Below are 19841 nucleotides of genomic sequence, written 5' to 3' on the forward strand. Positions count from 1 at the left end.
TCCATGAGTGCACACCAGAAGACTGTCTGACAGGTAAGATTGTTTTTTAAAGTTGTCTTAAATTCTTTGATGAAAGAGAGAAATATATGCACACTTTGTTGTTCCAGTTCATAATTTATTTTACTGGTGGTAAACATGGTGCCAAATGGGACTCTTTCTCCCAGTTTAAACTGCATAAAATATGCTTAGGGTGCGATCCTTCCTCACCCTGGGGCTGCATCCACGCACAAAGGGATCACCATAAGGAATAACAGGACTCTGTCAGTCTCCCCTTGGCACATGTGTGCATATGCTGGCAACGAACCAGACCATTACTGGGAATGGGAGACTTGTGTACGCCTCTCTTGCCCATCCTTTCCTCAGTCATAGAATGCAAATAGATTACACTCCTTCACAAAGTGGCAAAAGTGGGGGAGATGGGAATATGAGAGGTGCGTACGAGCCTCCCTTTCCCTGAAACGGCCTGCTGTGGTTATTGCATGTGTGCACCAAGGAGAGGAGAAATGTGAAAAGGGATCTGTTATGCCATATGTGGGATCCCTCCAGGCACAACATTTGTACATGGAAGGATCATGCCCATAATATTCTGGCATCCATCAGGCTAATATTTGGCTTATGTTTTTTTTTTTTTTTGGTTTACTTGTGAACCATGTACTTGCTCTTCCTCCCAGAAATATAGCTTGTAGGAAAGGTTAATCCAGTGTTGGCGGTCCATGTCCTAGCACAGCATCTGTAAGTTAACACACACCAATTGCTTCCAAGGATGGATTTATCTATCATTTTAGTGACTTTATTTTTCTATTGACTTCATGGGAGTTTTGGTAATAGGCATGTCTTTTTCAATAAAAATGCACTTTATAGAAATTCAATAAATATATAGTGTATAAACCTGTAGTCTTTCTGTGATTTCCAGCCTTTTCCTTCTTGAGGATCCCATTATTTAGAATCTGATCCTTTAGCAATGTATGCTAAAAAAAAAAAAAAGTTGAGAGTAAAATGATTGCTAAGATGTACTGTTCCGAAGAATTTCAGTCACGTGTTCTACTATGTAGTTGGAAGTTGCATTACCTCCCACCTTACATAGGATGAATTTGGTTTGGCTGTAACATGAGATTATCAGCTGTCTTGTCCTTGTCAGCATCCTACTAAATTATTTGTCTCCATGGGCAGCATTAACTATCGCAGGTAAAAGTTCATCTTGTTTGTGTCCAAGGTCTTTTCTATCTTTGGGGGGTGGGGACTATAGGCAATGCACTATGTATATTCATATATATGAGGCAAGCATTGCCCTTCTGTCCAAGGTTGGAGATTGTTGGTCTATGTTAGTTATATGCTTTTTGCACGAAATCTATCTTATGATTGAAGAACTTTGTTTTCAGTCTTATGAGTTGAAAGCAAACGATTAAATAAGTGTTAACTTATTGGTGATTTTGATATGCTCACTTACCAGCCTTGGGTGTTTTGTGTGGTGGTGGGGTGGGTCCTCCGACTATAGCTACAAATTAACTTTGAAAATCCTCTTGGTTTCTAGAAACTGGAGGAGGAAAAGGGCAAAAAGGAGAAAGAGAGACAAGAAATTGAAAAAGAGCGTCGTGAAAGAGAGAGGGAACGGGAGCGTGAAAGAGAGAGGAGAGAGCGTGAAAGAGAGAGGGAGAGAGAGCGTGAACGAGAGAAGGAGAAGGAACGGGAGCGTGAACGAGAACGGGATAGAGATCGGGACCGCCCTAAAGACAGAGACCGTGACAGAGAAAGAGATCGTGAGAGAGACCGTGAAAGAAGCTCAGACCGCAATAAAGATCGGAGCAGATCTAGGTAAATATATATTGCAGTGAATACTTGCTAATAACATAGCTAATGTTTCTTTTCTAAGGGAAATAATTCCTGGATACATCCCATGTTTCAAAAGTCTAATATACAATAAATCATGAGATGATGTCTTAAATATTATGATTTGATGACAAGATAATTTTATTCTCTCAGCATTTTAACAGTCTATAAATTTAATTTTAACTTTGCTGTTTCAAATTTGTATTTTAAATTTGTATTTCTACATTGCTGCTAACTTTATCCTGGTTGTGGTTTTTTATTGTATTTTATATCATGTTTTTTATACTGTTTGTTTTATACTGAATGGTTTTAATTTTTGTTTTATACTGAATGGTTTTAATTTTGTGAACCGCCCAAGGAGTTTCAGATATTGGGTGGTATAAAAATGCAATGAATAAATAAGAGTGGTGCCCTGTCCCTCAGGCCCCTTCATACAGGTTGATTGACAGTCGACAAAGCTACGGACCTGCTACAGAGAGACTGATGTTTACAAAGTCAGCATATTGATATATTGGCTGGGTTCACACAACATGCTAACCCACCCAGTACGGGTTGATGTCGAACCATGGACGTTTGTATTGTCTGAACATAGCGTTTTTCCCACAAGGTTGGTTATCATGTTGTCTAAATGCAGCGTTTTTTCTTCAGGGTTGTTCGTTAACCATACAGTGAAGCTTGTTAATCACCCTGAACAACCCAACAGTAATCAAGCCATGGGTTCTCAAGATGGCTTGTTCAAGAAAAATAAACCACACTGCATGGCTAACAAGCCACCCTGCAGAAAACATGCTCTGTTCAGACCACGATAAACCACACTGCGGAGAACACACTCCATTCAGATAACTTGTTAACTCATGTGTGTTGTATGAACCCAGCCAATGTGTCATTATTCAAAAGGTCATATGTCTAATGACTATATACGAGCAGTGATGTGGCCAACTTGTGGTCATACACAAGTTTAGCAAAAGCTCAAGTGAGCCCTAAATCACTACTTTTGTCAACTTCCTATTGAATGATACTTTGGTTATCTTGTAGTGTTGGTTTCATTAGACCTAAACTTTATTTTTCTCATTACTAAATGTGGAGAATTACATGAATTAATCATTTGTCGTTACATTTATCCACAGAGAGAAAAGCAGAGATAGAGAGAGGGAACGGGAAAGAGAACGAGAGAGGGAACGGGAGAGAGAGCGGGAACGGGAAAGAGAAAGAGAACGGGAGCGGGAACGGGAGAGAGAAAAAGACAAGAAAAGGGATAGAGAAGAGGACGAAGAAGATGCCTATGAGCGGCGCAAACTGGAAAGGAAGCTACGTGAAAAGGAAGCAGCTTATCAAGAGGTACTTGGGAAACCAAAGGAACCCTAGCGGTTGTGGAGGGCACTTCTGGTTGTGGGGTGGGCAGGTCTTTGACTTCTGCCAGTTCTCCCTCCTGCGCAGAGTACTGCACTGCAGCCCATCCCACTGCCATATCCCATGGTCCCTTGGAAGAAGCTGTTCTATGAGTGAAATTCTAGCTGCAGTGCTTAGGATCCACCTCCATCAGCGTGGAGCAAGTTTGCTGCATGCATATTTCCTGCACATACTATCTGTATTCTAATGGTTTGGTAGCATTGTCCGACATGTTTCAGATTCTGTCTTTAGTGGAACAGGATACTAGGAAGACAAAATTATATGATTTGAAATAAATGTGGGAGGTTTTGCTATTCTCAAATACAGTATGGGGCTATATTTTCGTTCTCTGCAGAATTTTAAAGTAAACATGTTTTGTTTCAGCGTCTTAAAAACTGGGAGATCAGAGAACGGAAGAAAACTAGAGAATATGAAAAAGAAGCTGAGAGGGAAGAAGAAAGGCGAAGGGAAATGGTGAGGCATTCATTACTATTCCAGTGCTTTCATTAGATGCCTGAACAGCATTGCAAAGTAGGATTGCTTGAGTATACGTTATAGCTTATTTTTATGCCACTTTTCAGCCAAAACAGCCTTTAAGGTGACTAACAAAGACAGAATATTTGAGTATATATGTAGCTACAAGAAAAGTGGAAAATGTTATGCATACAAAAGTGCTTGGCACTTCTATATCAACAACCTACACTTCCTTGTAAAGTGAAAATTCTGTCATGCCTTGTGTTGGCACCAGAGTTAATGCATCATCTAAAACTTAATTCCAGCTTTGCTAATATAGCTATTATATTTTTGTTAATTCTGCTCCGTGCCTTGCAGGGGGCCTATGAGCTCCAATTAGCTGTAGAGACTTATTTGAATAACTAATGACTTTTTATATCTTCAGAGGGCCTTTGTTGCTTATTATCCCTGTTTCCTTTTGCAGTGAACACAATATAATCTAATTAGTCTGCAACAGCCTTCCTGAATCGGCATCTTAACTGTGCAACATACTACATACGTGGCTTGCGCCCCTCCTTTGCTATTTGCATATTTTCTCCCCCGTGCCATTCTTTTTAATTCACCTAAAACTGAAGGAAAAATTCTGCAAAACTCAAAAGCTAGTTACTGTGTTGTGACACTTAGTTTGTCCAGAAAATATTGTTTCCATTGCATCTAATGGATCAACATACCTGCCTGCATTATTAGTTTACAGTGTTCAGTATAAATGTTCAGAACATAAACTTTCTAAAAAGCTTTCCTCAGTGCCGTAAAACTATATTGCCTTCATGTGAACTAACTTTAAACAGATAATTAGCTTTGTAGTATTGCTACAAAGCTAATGTAGTACTTTGTAGCCTGTAAAATTATAAGCAGTAAGTGTTTCCTAGGTGAAAGGCTTAGATTGCTAAGTCAATCTATACCCCCAGCTAATGATTCCAAAGGCCCATGGAATGTTGCCATAGATGTTAGCAGTGGGGGGTGCAGGATGAAATCCTAAGCATACTTGCTAGGGACAAAGTCCTATTTGAACTCTGTGGCATTTACTTCTGAGCAAATGTGCAAGGCAATCAGGCAAATGGTGTGACATTCCCTATGGTTGCTTAAAGTAGACCAGGCCAGGAATATAATTGAATTCTCTTCTTCCACGGTAAGCAACTTGTGGCCCTCCAAATGTTTTGGACTCCAACTCCCATTAGCCCTAGCCAGCATAGCCAATGGTGAGGGATCATGGAAGTTATAGGCTAAACATCTGGAGGGCCACAAGTTGCCCACTGGTGCTCTACTTCTTCAGTGGGGAAAAGTATAAGACTCACTACACTGAACAATTGCAGTTGTTCTTTAAAACACTAGCTTGCCATTGTTTGAGGGCATGCCTTCCAATTTTCATTTGTCATTCTCCTGTGGATTTGGAAAGTGTGGCTACTTAACAGAAGATGGGTCTTCAACAAAAATAAGATTAATTATAGTAGGTATATGCATGTTTTTGCCTTATTCTTTGAGGAAAAGGAGAGAGAAAAACTTACGATTTTGATTTAAAAGAAATAAACCTTAGTGGTGCTTCTTTTAGCTGTTTTGTTTATATAATAGCAAATTATTGTAGGGCTGCTGCCATTAATACAAATTAGCCCAAATTCTTACTATTTAGATTATACAGACAACTTGAGGTACAGTTGCGGGGTTTTTTTTCAAAACCTCAAGCTCATTAAGAAATAGTAATCTGTTTTAGTTCTCTGCATTTGAAAGACTGGGGAGACCAGGAAAGATTGGAAATTTAACTGTCGGTGCATAAATTAGGTTGCTCAGTAACTAGCAACGACGTAATACAGCCCCCGAGAGTGGGGAAACAAACTAGTAGCAATTATACACGTAGAACAAAGGAAAGTGGCATTCTAGAAACTTTCTGGTAAGTAAGAGCTATCCAAAGACACTGTACTAGAAAAAACATGTTAGAAATAATGACCATTAAGGCAATATTACATGTGTTCAATTTTTATAGGCGAAAGAAGCTAAACGTCTAAAAGAATTTCTAGAAGATTATGATGATGACAGAGATGATCCAAAATATTATAGGTATGTTTAGCATGCACTGCATCAGATCTGTTTATGTTCTCTGGCTTCATTAAATTTCTCATAGCTACTATTACCAGCAGGAAACATTGTGATCTGACCCAGTACTGATGGGAGCTTCAATGATTTTGAGGTAACCAATATTATTTAAGGAAAATTGACCACAACTTTAGTATCCCTGGATTATTCTTCTTCACCACGATACTGAGCAACACTTGGAACCCTTAACCAGTCCTGCCATCAGGATGAGGAGTCTGCAGCAATTTTTATTTTTAAAATATCTAGGCTGTGTTTATGTCAAAGCACTTGGTAAAAGATTACACATAACTTACAAATGGTTTTTATTTATTTATTTATTTATTGCATTTTTATACTGCCCAATAGCCAAAGCTCTCTGGGCGGTTTACAAAAATTAAAACCACAAAAAACATTCAAAATATAAAACAAACAGTATAAAAGCATAATATAAAAACACAACCAGGATAAAATCAAGCAGCAATGCAGAAATTAATACAGATTCAATATTCATAAAATAAAAAAAAACCAATGCAGTAATAAAAGCAGCAAATGTTCCAATAAACACCAGTACAATTGCAGCTATAATATTACAGTCTGATAAAACATAATCAGGGAAAGGCCAGTGTAAACAAGCAGGTCTTCAAGGCCTTCTTTAAAGCCTGCAATGTGAGGGCTGGTGTACCCCTGAGAGCAACTTTTTCCAAAGGTGTGGGGCCATTGTGGAAAAGGCCCTCTCTCATGCACTTGCCCACCTTACTGCCCTCATTGGTGGGCAAATGAGAAGGGCCTCCCTTGCAGATCTCCCTGGGCAGGCTGATAATGGGGGAAGGCAGTCCTTCAAGTAATTTGGTCCTAAACCGTTTAAGGCTTAAAGGTCAAAACCAGCACCTTAAATTGGGCTCAGAAACTAGGGACTCTAATGCCAAATGGTTCCTGGATATGTTTTGTAGAACGGTGATTAATAATTTGGACCTCCTTTGAATATGTATGTATTTGTTACAATTTTCACCCCACCCTTCAAATGCGTTATCAGGCTAATTTTCAATAAAACAACTAATATGTTAAACTGAGCTTTAAAAGTAGCATCCAAATAAAACAGAAGTTTAAAAAGCTGTAATGCCTGGGAAAATAGAAAGGTCTTTGCCTGGTGCCAGAAAGACATCAGAGTGGGTACCAGGCAAACCTCTCTGAGGAGAGCTTTCCAAGTCCAGGATGCTACTGCCTCTCCGTGGTAGCACCCACTGCACCCTCAGGAGGTGGGGCAACCTGGAGAAGTGTCTCCAATGAGGATCTCAATATGTGCAGGCACTTATGGTTAAAAGTGATCCTTCAGGAACCCTGCCCCAAGGCATGAAAAGCTTTAAGGGTGAAGAGTAGCACTTTGAATTCTGTCTTACAATTTTCTAATTTGATGGCCACTGGGTTTTAATGCTTTTGTTTTATATTGATTGTGTTATCCTAATCATATTTTTGCACTGTAATTTTAACATTGTAAACAGCCTGGATGTGTTGTATATAATAGGTGGTACAAAAACGTTTCCAAATAAATTTCAAATTCCACTTGGAAACAGACCAAGAGCTAGCACAGTTGGCAAAGCATGAGCATAATATGCTTATAATGTGCATTCCCCATTTAATAGCCAGCAGCCATATAGTCTGAACTAACTAGTTCTTCATCGTGGTCTCTGTGCATCACACATATGGGCTCTGCACCTGCGCTGAGCTCGAATCGGAACTTCTAAAGCTGAGTAGTTTTGGCGGGAACCCCTCCCCCACCGTCCACTACGCATGTCCACGGGTTCCCGCCTACTCCCTCAGTTCTCTTCAACCGCCTTCTAGCAAGGACGCTCGTTAACGGACTTCTTCTGATACGTCTCGTGTTAGACAAATTTACCTCAGCTGAGTCTTCTTTTTCTGTATATAGTTCTTCTCTTCTATTTTTCTGTAGATATATTTTTTTTAAAAAATAATTATTGTAGCTTTAGATATTTAGGGTTATTCCCTTAAAGATTAGGGGCCGCATGGCCGTTAAGGCACTATTTAGAAAATGCCTAGAATGTGGTGGTAAATTACCCCCATCGGATGGACATTCCTTGTGCTTAAATTGTTTGGGGGAGTCTCATATTGTAGAGACCTGCCGTTTTTGTGCCAGGTTTACTCGCCAGACTAAAAAACACCGTGCTGATCGCCTAAGAGCAATTCTTTGGAAAAAGACATTAGAAGCAATGGATAATACAATGCAATCTGATCCGCAGGTTGCGGGGCCCTCACTAACAATCTCAACTGGGAAAAAAATATCCAAAACTAAAACAAATAAAAACCCTAAAGAGGGAACAAAGAAGAAAGATAAAGGAAAATCTTCAAAAGTCAAACCTTCTTCTGTTGAACCAGCGCCGGGTGGCCTGACCCCGCCCCCATTACCGACTCCACAAATTCTCTCCTCGGTACCAGCAGCTCCACTAGACCAATCGGTACCGAGGATTGAGACCGTCCCTGCGGTATCGATCTCAGAGGGCGAGATCCGGGACACATCACCATACCAGGCACCGCCTCAGCCGCTACCTGGTCAACCTCGGTACTGGAGCCGCTCTCTGTATAGAGGCTATGGCTCTAGGGATGGAGATTACTACCCCACAGCGTTTCCTGATCACCATTATTCTCCACACAGAGAAGGGGATAATCTCTCAATGCGGTCGGGCCCCTCCTATGTGTCCCGTCACTCTTCGGATTGGAGGAAGGATCTTTATTATTACGATCATGACCGTTCAACCTATTACCCGCCTCATGATCGGTACCACTCCCGCTCTCCTCCGCAACTTACTCGGCCAGGCTCACGCCAATCAAGGTCTCCTCGATACCGGGAAGAGCGTTCGTCCCTGCCTTACTCCCCATATCGGGACCAAGATCGCTATCAGGACCGACCTTATTTGGATCATTTGTGTTTGCCTCCTCGATCTCCCTCCCCTCGACGTCGACAGACCACGCTTCCTCTGCTGCAACCTGTTCTGCCTCGGGACCAGGAGTCTTTCCGGGACCGAGAGGTGTCTCCTCAGGACCGAGAACCACCCACTGATCGAGCCACCTTGGCAGCAGTTCAGCTGGCTCAAAGCAATGTGGCTCGGGATCGACAACAAGACCAACACCAGACTTTGCCTAGTATATCGATCCGACGGCTGCTAATGTTTCTCAATTAAGAGTCATTCAAGTAGCATCTCCATCACAATTGTTGGAGAGAGGAAAAGATTCCTCGCCTACTCAGCCTAGAGACCAATTGTTAACTAATGAGTCCCCAGAGGACTGTGAGTCGGATCCTAGTTCCTACTCCTCTGTTCCGCCTTCTATTCAATCCCCAGATGATGTAGTGGCTGCCCAAGAAGGGGCATCGCCCAATGAAGACAATTTTCAATTTGCTGACCAGATACTGCGTATGGCTCAGGCTTTGGGAATTGAAACACAGCAACCACCTGAGCGAATATCCGATCCGGTATTTGATGCCATTTATACAGAGGCTGCAACCCTGGTTTCCATTCCATTTCTACCGGCACTTCTTCATACAGTAAAACAATCGTGGAAGACCCCAGCCACAATGGCACCAACCTCACGCAGACTAGAGTCCTTGTACAAGGTGCAAGAAAAGGATGCAACCTTCCTTTTTACACACCCCAGACCGAACTCAATAATTGTGGAGTCGTTGCAAGGGAAATCACAGAGGGTGCATGTGTCTCCAGCGGATAAGGAAGGGAGGCGTTTAGACCTATTGGGTCGTCGCATCTACTCCTTAGCAGCTTTGAGCCTAAGAGTAGCGGACTATTTAGCAATAATGTCCCGCTATCAACTCTTTCTATAGGAGAAGATAGATACTATTTGCAACCATCTTCCTGAGGAGCATAGAGAGCTTGCAAGAGTTTTTCACTGCGAAACCCTACGCCTATCCAGGCTACAACTTAATACCACCAGACACCTCACAGACTGAAGCTAAGGCAATGATGGGGGCAATAGCGTTACGCCGTCACACTTGGCTTCATTCTGCAGGTTTGACACCAGAGGTGAGAGCTAAAATTGAAAACCTTCCCTTTAATGGGGAAGGATTATTTAATGCTACCACGGATGAAGTGATGGAGGCTGTTCAAAAAGCAAAAATGACAGCAAAAAAAATGGGCATCTCCCCGCAGCTACAACAACCACAGTATAAGCAGCGTAGATGGTCACGCCCATCACCCTTTTACCAATCTAGCGCAAATGCTGATCGCCCACCTAGATATCAACAGCAACAGCAGCAGCCTAGAAGGCAGCAGTCAACAAGTCGATTCCGTCCTTATCGTCAGAGACCTGTACAGCAGCTTAAAAAGCGTTTTTGACTTCATCAACACTCCACTGTCTGCCCTTTGAGTTGCCCCACTTTTTGGCAATCTCCTATCCAAATTTCACCACAATTGGCAAACCATAACATCAGAAAACTGGATCCTAGAAATTATTCAGTTAGGTTATCACATAGAGTTCAAAGACCTCCCTCCCCTTGGTACCGTAAAGATATCACCGACATCACCAGTCCTAATTTCAGAGACTGCAACCCTATTAGCCAAGGGCGCTATCCGGAGGGTGACTCCATATTCCACCCACGACGGCTACTTCTCCCGGTACTTTACGGTTCCAAAGGCGGATGGAGGTCTTCGGCCTATATTAGATCTGAGGGACCTCAACCAATATATAGAAACCAGGAAATTCAGGATGACCACCCTAGCGTCCATACTACCTCTTCTCCGTCCAGGAGTCTGGTTTGCATCTATAGACCTACAAGACGCTTATTTCCACATTGCAATCAGAGATACCCATTGCAAGGACCTCTGCTTTGTAATTGGCACAGAAATGTACGAGTTCCAAGTCCTACCATTCGGACTGGCAACAGCTCCCAGAGTGTTTACGAAATGCATGGCGGCTGTTTGTGCTTTTCTCAAGCTACACGACATGGAAATCTACCCTTATCTCGACGACTGGCTCCTGGTCACAGATTCAAGGAACGAACTCTTGAATGTGGTTGCGTTTGTTCTAAATATTCTGGATTTCCTAGGTCTCAAAGTCAACTTAACCAAACAACCTTAACCCATCCCAAACCATTCTTTTCATAGGGGCTACCATAGACGCAATAGCAGAGAAAGTCTTTCTCCCTACCAAAAGACAGGTTACATTGTCGGGACTGGCCGAAAAGCTATACCATCATTGTCACACTACAGCTTTTGTGATCCAACGATTACTGGGCCTCATGGCTTCTGCAGTCATAGTAGTAAGATGGGCCAGGCTCCACATGCGGAAACTCCAAGAATGGTTTCTACGAGTTTTTCGCGGGGAGCAGAATGCACGAAGGGTCATACTCGTCATACCATTGGAGGTTCAGATCGACCTCAAGTGGTGGACGAATATCGAGAACCTGAAGCAAGGCATGCTCTTCAACCCAGTGCGTGTATCCAGGACTGTAGTCACAGATGCCTCACTCATGGGCTGGGGGGCACACTGTGGGCCCCTTCGGGCACAAGGAGTTTGGACTGTCTTGGAAAGGACTTTCCATATAAATCTATTGGAACTTACAGCGGTGTTTATGGCACTCCGTTCTTTCGAAACTTACCTATCAGGACATCACGTCAGAGTGATTACAGACAACACCACAGTTCTGTGGTATATAAACAAAGAGGGAGGAACACGTTCCTCAAAACTCAATCGTCTGACTATATTAATGCTCACCTGGGCAGTCGACAGGAATATTCTGCTGTCGTCAATCCACATAGCAGGCGAAAACAACTGCCTTGCGGATGCCCTGAGCAGGGTGCAAAGTATGTCTCACGAATGGGAACTCAACCCCATCGAACTCAATCAAATATTCCAAATATGGGGCCAGCCTCAAGTGGACCTGTTTGCGACAGTTCACAACAGGACATGCATGAACTATTGCTCGAGAGCAGGCATAGGGAGGGGCTCATTAGGAGATGCGTTCCAACTCAGATGGACGGGAACTCTCTTCTACCTATTCCCACCATATCCTCTCATTGCCAAATCACTCCAAAAGATTCGGCGGGACAGATTGCATTCTGGTAGCCCCATGGTGGCCACGCCAGCACTGGTTCTCTCACCTGAAGGCACTGTCTCGCAATTGCTTCATTCGCCTCCCATCATCTGTGACTCTTCTAACCAAGGACAGAGGCAGAACGAGATGCCTGGAATCAGAGACATTCAATCTGACAGCTTGGAGGATCATGATGTAATGGGAAGATTTGGGAACGCAATTAATTTCATTCTAACAGTGGCTAGGAAACCTGCAACAAGAAAATCTTATGAGGCAAAGTGGAAGAGATTCTCATCTTTTGCTACTACGACGAGTTTTAACCCTTCTTCTGCGTCCCTAAAGGATATACTCGTTTTCCTCAATTCGTTATACAAAAAAGCTCTTAAATTATCCTCCATACGGGTGTACTTGGCAGCTATTTCAGCATGTTATCCTCTGATCCAAGGTTTTTCAGTTTTTACTCACCCTACAGTTCGGCAGTTTCTGAGGGGACTACGTAATTTAGCACCCCCTGTTCGCGCTATAGTTCCAGCGTGGAGTTTATCTGTTGTGCTACAGTCCCTAACGTCTAAGCCATTTGAACCCATGGCCACTTCGAGCCTCAGTTTACTTTCATGGAAAGTTGCCTTTTTAATAGCCATCACTTCGTCTCGGAGGGCGAGTGAATTGGCTGCCTTGCGGATAGACCCACCATATCTGTCCTTCCATACGGATAAGGTGATCTTGCGCCCAGATTTGCATTTTCTGCCCAAAGTTGTGTCCAAGCTCCACTTAAACCAAGATATAATCCTCCCAACGTTCTTTCCATGTCCAACAACAACTCTGGAGTCAAGATTGCACTCTCTAGATGTTAAAAGAGCCCTTGCGTTTTATAAGTCGCGCACTGACTCGTTCCGTAAAACGCAAAGACTGTTTGTTTGTTATAATGGACCTACAAAAGGACAACCACTGTCTTCACAAAGGCTGTCAAGATGGATTGTTAGTGCTATTAAGTTAGCCTACCAAATTGCTGGTTTGCCTCTTGACAATACTGTCAAAGCTCACTCAACCAGGGCAGTGTCAACGTCGACGGCTTTCCTCAGAGGAGTGACTATACCGGACCTCTGCAGAGCAGCTACATGGCCCCAACCATCAACATTTATCTCACGTTATCACCTTGATGTGTGATCCAGGGCTGACTGCAATTTTGGACGTGCAGTTTTGTCTCGATTTTGGGCTGAGACATCTCCACCTACCCACCTCCGGTAAGTGAGCTTATTAATTGCCCATATGTGTGATGCACAGAGACCACGATGAAGAAGAACAGGTTGCTTACCTGTAGCTGTGGTTCTTCGAGTGGTCATCTGTGCATTCACACAACCCTCCCACCATCCCCGCTTTTTGTCGATGTCTTTGATGTCGATATAAAGTGGCTACTTCCTCGCTTTGGGGCCTGAAGTGGTCTCAGAGAACTGAGGGAGTAGGCGGGAACCCGTGGACACCCGTGGACGGTGGGGGAGTGGTTCCTGCCAAAACTACTCAGCTTTAGAAGTTCCGATTCGAGCTCAGCGCAGGCGCAGAGCCCATATGTGTGAATGCACAGATGACCACTCGAAGAACCACAGTTACAGGTAAGCAACCTGTTCTTTCTAAACCAGCTTTAGAGGCATATAATGCATTACAGTATTTTAACCTAGAAGTTGCGAGAGCATGGATCAATGAAGCCAGGTAGGGATCTAGCTGGCAAACCAGTCTAATCTGGTGAAATGTGTTCCATGCTTTGGGACAAACCTGTACCTCCAGTGACAGAGATAGTTCAAGGAGTACCCCTGAAACTATGAATGTGATAATACTTGACAAATCTCAGAAAACATGTATCTCTTTTCTGAAAAACATCCATCATCGTCAAGTTTTTATTTAGGAGAATGAGGGAAGTCTTCATTTTAAAACTATGATCAAACAGGATGTTTTATTTCTTTAATTTTAAGAATTGCTATTCCTTCCCAGCATTTCCCAGTAAGAATGAAGTTTCCAAGAAGCAACGGAGTAGGAATAAACCACCTGCTTATTCAACTTTCCTGCTTAATAGAAAGTTATTTCTTTACGTTTAGAGAATGAAGTACAAAATTTTATTGTCCAGATTATGAATAGAGTGGTTATGGCGTACTTACCTTTGGAGAAAGATTCATGGGGAAAATTTTGTGTTGCAAGAATTTATAAACCAAATGTAAACTATATGTTACAGGGGAAGTGCTCTGCAGAAACGGTTGCGAGACAGGGAAAAGGAAATGGAAGCAGATGAACGGGATAGAAAAAGAGAAAAGGAAGAACTGGAAGAAATCAGACAACGTCTTCTTGCAGAAGGACATCCAGACCCAGATGCCGAGTTACAGAGGGTAAGAAACTATTTTTCTGGTAGAGGGTAATTAACTGGCATCCTTGTAATAGAAGACCATGTCAAGTAGTTGAATAAACTAGAGATCTGTGACTGACCTGTTGGTTGGCATGTCCTGGGTTTATCCCCATGTTCATGTGGAAAGCTGTTTTTGGTTTCAGATCTCTTTTTTATATAAGTATCAGTATTGTCAATCTGGATTATTTCTTATAATTGAGTTTTTTAAAAGATGCCTTAGTTTAACTACGATTACTTCTTGGGGGCGGGGAGCAGGGGGACAACCAAGCTTGCTTTGTATGTTCAGCTCCTAATGAGCGCATTGTATTCAAGACATTAAGGACCACAATGTTGGTGTTATGATCACTCTTGTTTTTCTTTTTCCACAGATGGAACAAGAGGCTGAAAGACGTCGACAGCCACAAACCAAACAGGAGCCAGAATCGGAGGAGGAGGAGGAGGAAAAGCAAGAAAAAGAAGAGAAGAGGGAAGAACCTGAAGAGGAGGAGGAAGAGCCAGAGCAAAAGCCCTGCCTTAAACCAACACTGCGCCCCATCAGCTCAGCTCCATCTGTTTCATCAGCAAGTGGCAATGCAACTCCCAACACGCCTGGGGATGAATCTCCTTGTGGCATCATCATCCCACATGAAAACTCTCCTGATCAGCAGCAGCCAGAGGAATATAGGCCTAAAATAGGACTTAGCCTCAAACTGGGCAAGTTTGCTTTCCTTTCCTTTAAGGGTTTGATGAAGGCAGAAAGAAAAGAAGCTGCACTCAAAATGGAATACAGCTACTTTCTTCAATTCTTGTTATCTTCTCCCCACCACAACCACTTCAGACCTCCTGGATGTATAATAATTACTGATCCATTTGAGAGCAGGGAAGCTGAGTGAGATAGAATAGGATAAAACTCTTCAATCCTAGTTTCTGTGCTCTACAGTCAGAATCTTTCCTCTCTTCTTCCCCTTTTAAAATTCTGTTCATATCCTCTTGATTTTAATTGTACAGATTTTAGCTTGAATCTGGCAGAATTCCCAGAGAAATTTGTGTATAAATACATTAGAATGACTATTTTCCTTTATATTGTAGGTGCCTGCAATAGTCCTAACCAGCCCAATGCTGTGAAAAGAAAGAAACTCACTGTTGACAGTGTCTTCAATAAATTTGAAGATGAAGACAGTGATGACATGCCCCGGAAAAGGAAACTTGTGCCTCTAGATTATGGTGATGAAGACAAAGGCTCCTCCAAAGGCAGTGTCAACACTGAAGAGAAGCGCAAACACATTAAGAGTCTAATTGAGAAAATCCCCACAGCCAAACCAGAGCTGTTTGCTTATCCTCTCGACTGGTCTATTGTGGATTCAGTGAGTATAAAATTTTACAAAACTTTGCATATGATCTCCAGGACACTCATTATAGCAATCTGAAAGCCCAAAATGATTTGACACTGATCCCTTAATATATATTTTATTACATTTCTATCACTGCTGTCCAATAGCTGAATCATCCAAAAGAAGTTCTTCCACAACATTATAATAAAAATAGTCAAATACGTAATACAAAATGACTTCATATTCCTTTTAGTGCCTTAGGTCAGGGATGCATAACGTTTTTAGCCCTGAGAGGGTCCCATCTAGTGTGTGAAGGGGGGAGTGCACATGTGCGTGCGCATATACAAACATTTCCTTCCTACGCATGTGTGTGTGCACACTCTTATTTTTATTTATTTTCAATATTTATATACTGGTCCCCATTGAAAATTTCAGAGCGGTGTACAAGATAAAATAAAATAAAAACAGAGTAAGACACTTTAAAATAGATTTTAAAAGATGCAAAATGTACAGCCGTGGCTAGTCATTAAGGAAAGGCTTCCTGGAATAATGATGTTTTCAGGATGCACCGAAAGGAATACAAAGTTGGCGCCTGTCTGACCTCCAGAGGCAGGGAATTCCATAGGAGGGGGGCTACCATGCTGAAGGCTCTTCCCCTGGTGGATTCCAATCGGAGGGTGGGTCTATGTGGAACTGGGCAGGTTGGTAGGGGAGAAGGCGCTCTCTCAGGTATCCTGATCCCAAGTTGGTTAGGGCTTTGTGCACTAGTACAGGAACCTTAAACCTTGCCCGGTAGCAAATTGGCAACCAGTGCAGTTCCCTCAGCAGAGGAGTTACATGCTGGAAAGGGCCAGCTCCAGACAACAGCCAAGCTGAGGCATTCTCCACTAGCTCCAGCTTCCAAAGCAGCTTCAAGGGCAGCCCCACATAAAGTGCATTGCATCACCATGGCCAAGCTCTCCCTGTCCAGGAGAGGCCGTAGCTGGTGAACCAGTTGAAGCTGGTAAAAGGCACTCCGAGCCGCCATGGCCACTTGAGCCTCCAGCGACAGAGATGGATCTAAGAGTACCCCCAAACTACAAACCTGACCTTTCAGAGGGAGTGCAACTCCATCCAGAACAGGCAATGAGCCTATCTCCCGGACTCGGGAACCACTCACCCACCGGGCCTCCATCTTGCCAGGATTCAATTTCAGTTTATTGGCTCTCATCCAGCCCATTACTGACTCTTATCTCCCCTCCCGTCCCTTCGATTCATACATCTCAGCATACAGGGATGGGGAGGTTCAAAGTATCCAGGTTGTCATGTTTTGTGGGAATGCTAGCAACCAAGTATGAACAATTTTTAGTTGTTTTTACAAATTACAATCTTTTAGATGTGCCTTTTTAAGAAATTACTATTTAATAAATAAGTTACCACTTATTGTTAGAAGGAAAGACCATCCTAAAGCACAATCCTGTACTTGTCTAATTAGAAGTAAATCCCATTGAGTCCAGGCCATTGTGTGTAGGATTGCAGCCCCAAACGTTTTCTCTATTTCGTGGCAATAAAACACCAGAACAAATTAGACTCAACAATTAATCAGGCATTCCCCACACCAAATGTGTGGTTCAAATACAAAGAAGTGGAAAACTGTCTAAGGTGAAAGTCTTTTCTGTTCTAGACATTAATGGAACGCCGAATTAGACCATGGATCAACAAGAAGATAATAGAATATATCGGTGAAGAAGAAGCAACGCTAGTTGACTTCGTTTGCTCAAAGGTAAATATATACATTGGGGGGCTTATCCTTCGGGTGGAAGGTGCTACATTTCCTCCCATTCTTTTCTATTTCACAAGTTTATCAAAAGGAAACTATTGATAGTCCTTGTGTGAAAGTCCAGTTCCATCATTGAACAGGCAACAACATGAAAGATACTTGGCAATCTGCAAAACACAGACGGAACAGATTTTATAAAATCTGTACATCCCTAATACTGTCTTTGGGTTTTGTGTGTTTGTTTTTAAACTGATGGCATGGGGTGAAAAGGCTGAAGTTTAACATACATCCCATAAACTAAAGACTTCTAGAAGTACTCTGTTTCAGGAGCTATGGAGTCTAAGTATGATAACAAACTGTGTGAGGGCTTTGTTTAGGGTTGGCATCTGCCCCAGCTTAACTCAACCAGTTAGAAATAACACTGGAATTCCTCAAAGAATTAAAGAGGGATTAAAACAAATACAAAAAAAGTACACTTTGGCCTAACTTTCAAACCATTCAGTGTAGATAACTGCTTTTTATTTGTTGGAGAGTTCCTAGAAAAGGAGTAATTTGAAATGAAAAGCAGTGCTCTTGCCTTTGATGGATTTAAGTTTTTTTTTAGCTTAAATTTTGCTGTTATGCAAACCTTAATTATTAAATCTTTTTTGGGATTCCACTTTCAGAATCATTTGAGTGTTGTATCCTCAACTTCTATACATCTGTCTCTTTTTCAGGTTATGGCTCATAGTTCACCGCAGAGCATCCTGGATGATGTTGCTATGGTAAGTGAAGGCAAAATATGTCACGTTCAGAATTTCTGAACAACGTGTTTATCGGTCTTTACAGATAACGGAACTGTTTTTCTGATGAAGTCAAAACATATGACGAAACAGGACAAAAACAGGATGCCTGGAATCTGACTTGTATAAAACAACCTGACTTGTATAAAATGTGTTTCATACAGTTGTGTGCTCTTTAGCATTTGTTGGTTTTGTTTATGTTCAAAATTTCTAACATATATAGACTTGCAATAACTCATCTGAATAACAACATCAGTGCTTCCACAAGATGTGTTGAAAGACTAATGCCCTAATATTGATTTCTCTCCCCCTCCCCCGGGCTGCTTTTCTTGCTGCAGGTGCTAGATGAAGAAGCAGAAGTTTTTATAGTCAAAATGTGGAGATTATTGATATATGAAACAGAAGCCAAAAAGATTGGTCTGGTAAAATAAAGAATCGAGTTTTTTGTTTTATTTTTAGGGCTCCATTTCAATTTTTGTTTCACATCATTGAAGAACTTTGAAGTTTCTCTATCCTCAGAGACATTTGTGAGACCTGTATTTTTTAAATGTAGAAAATGTGAATTTTTTCCCATCCTCTGTTACACTGAGGTCCCCTTTTCTCCACTCCGCTTCCTTGGTTGTAATTATCTGAATCCTGCATTGATGGTTTTTCATTCACTGGGTACAGTTAAAGGTATGGTTTATAAACTGCAGCTGCTGTATACAGTCTCCAATCTCCATCTTCTAAACTGATCTTTGTAAATATTAATAAGACCCATGTTTTAGGAAACATCTGCGCTTACCAGATACCAAAATAATTGAATTGTATGTGAATGCATCAACCTCTTCTTTCCCCTCCATTTTAAAAGATTATAATAAACTTTAAAATTCCAAAAATGGATGGGAGTCGTTTTGCTGGCACACAGTTTTCATCTGCATGGATGTGGACTCGTTCCCTTGTTGGACTTCATAATATTTATAGATGAACCTGTAGAATACACGGTAGACTTGCACCAACTCTGGCATCCCTGTAAAGCTGTTGATTCCCTCCTGCTCATTATATGAGGCCTTTTGTTCAGTTATGCTAATGTCAGAAGTTCATACATACGTATTTGGTTTTTTAAAGATCAAGTATTAATAGTACACACATTTATTTGATTTTAGCCCTCCTCCTGACATCTTAATCTTCTTTATAATTTAAAAGAAAATTCATGTGCCAGTTTGGGATACTTTTGGAAAGAAAGGGTTTAAAGATATAACTTGAGCACAACAGTTTACAATAGTAAATGACATGTTTTCAAACAATAGAAAAATGTTTTATGTAAACCATCAAGTCAGCTGTGACTTTATTCTTTTTGTACTGTAAGCTGTCTGTCAGATTGATAGAGGGTAATATTTCCTGCTCTCTTACTCTGTATGGGTTTTATACATATGCTGATGTGGTATAAAGAACATTGTACTGTAAACTGCATTTTTAAAAAATCTCATACACAAGTAAAAAGACTGTATGCTATGGACCTTCTTGATTGCAGGATGAACGCTTTCCAGGAAGCAACAATTGTCTCCATTTTTTTAATGCCGCTCTTCTGATATCTCTCTTTACCTGAAGGAATACAGGTTGTCCTATTTAGAAGGTGTAACTGTGACCCTGAGTTACTGAATTCTTGCATTATAAGAAGACATCTGAAAAAACTGTTCTTAACAAATGGGATCCTATAAAGGTTCCACCATGTAAATATTTCAGATATTAAAATGTATATATTTGA

The 19841-nt window shown here is 41.7% G+C and overlaps 1 protein-coding gene across 5 annotated transcripts in view; it reads left to right on the top strand.

Moving 5' to 3' along the window:
- Nucleotides 1-19841, top strand: part of RBM25 (RNA binding motif protein 25) — a 47004-nt gene extending 27163 nt beyond the window's left edge. For all 5 annotated transcript variants that reach the window (XM_063117625.1, XM_063117628.1, XM_063117623.1 and 2 more), the window contains 10 exons: nucleotides 1532-1812; nucleotides 2955-3165; nucleotides 3601-3690; nucleotides 5708-5781; nucleotides 14076-14226; nucleotides 14612-14936; nucleotides 15312-15586; nucleotides 17217-17315; nucleotides 18029-18076; nucleotides 18433-19841. In XM_063117625.1, coding sequence (XP_062973695.1) covers nucleotides 1532-1812; nucleotides 2955-3165; nucleotides 3601-3690; nucleotides 5708-5781; nucleotides 14076-14226; nucleotides 14612-14936; nucleotides 15312-15586; nucleotides 17217-17315; nucleotides 18029-18076; nucleotides 18433-18525 — 1647 coding nt within the window. In that variant the 3' untranslated portion in view covers nucleotides 18526-19841. The remainder of the gene's footprint in view (nucleotides 1-1531; nucleotides 1813-2954; nucleotides 3166-3600; nucleotides 3691-5707; nucleotides 5782-14075; nucleotides 14227-14611; nucleotides 14937-15311; nucleotides 15587-17216; nucleotides 17316-18028; nucleotides 18077-18432) is intronic.

The sequence above is a fragment of the Elgaria multicarinata genome, chromosome 2 (assembly GCF_023053635.1).
Source record: "Elgaria multicarinata webbii isolate HBS135686 ecotype San Diego chromosome 2, rElgMul1.1.pri, whole genome shotgun sequence".
Lineage (NCBI taxonomy): Eukaryota > Metazoa > Chordata > Lepidosauria > Squamata > Anguidae > Elgaria > Elgaria multicarinata.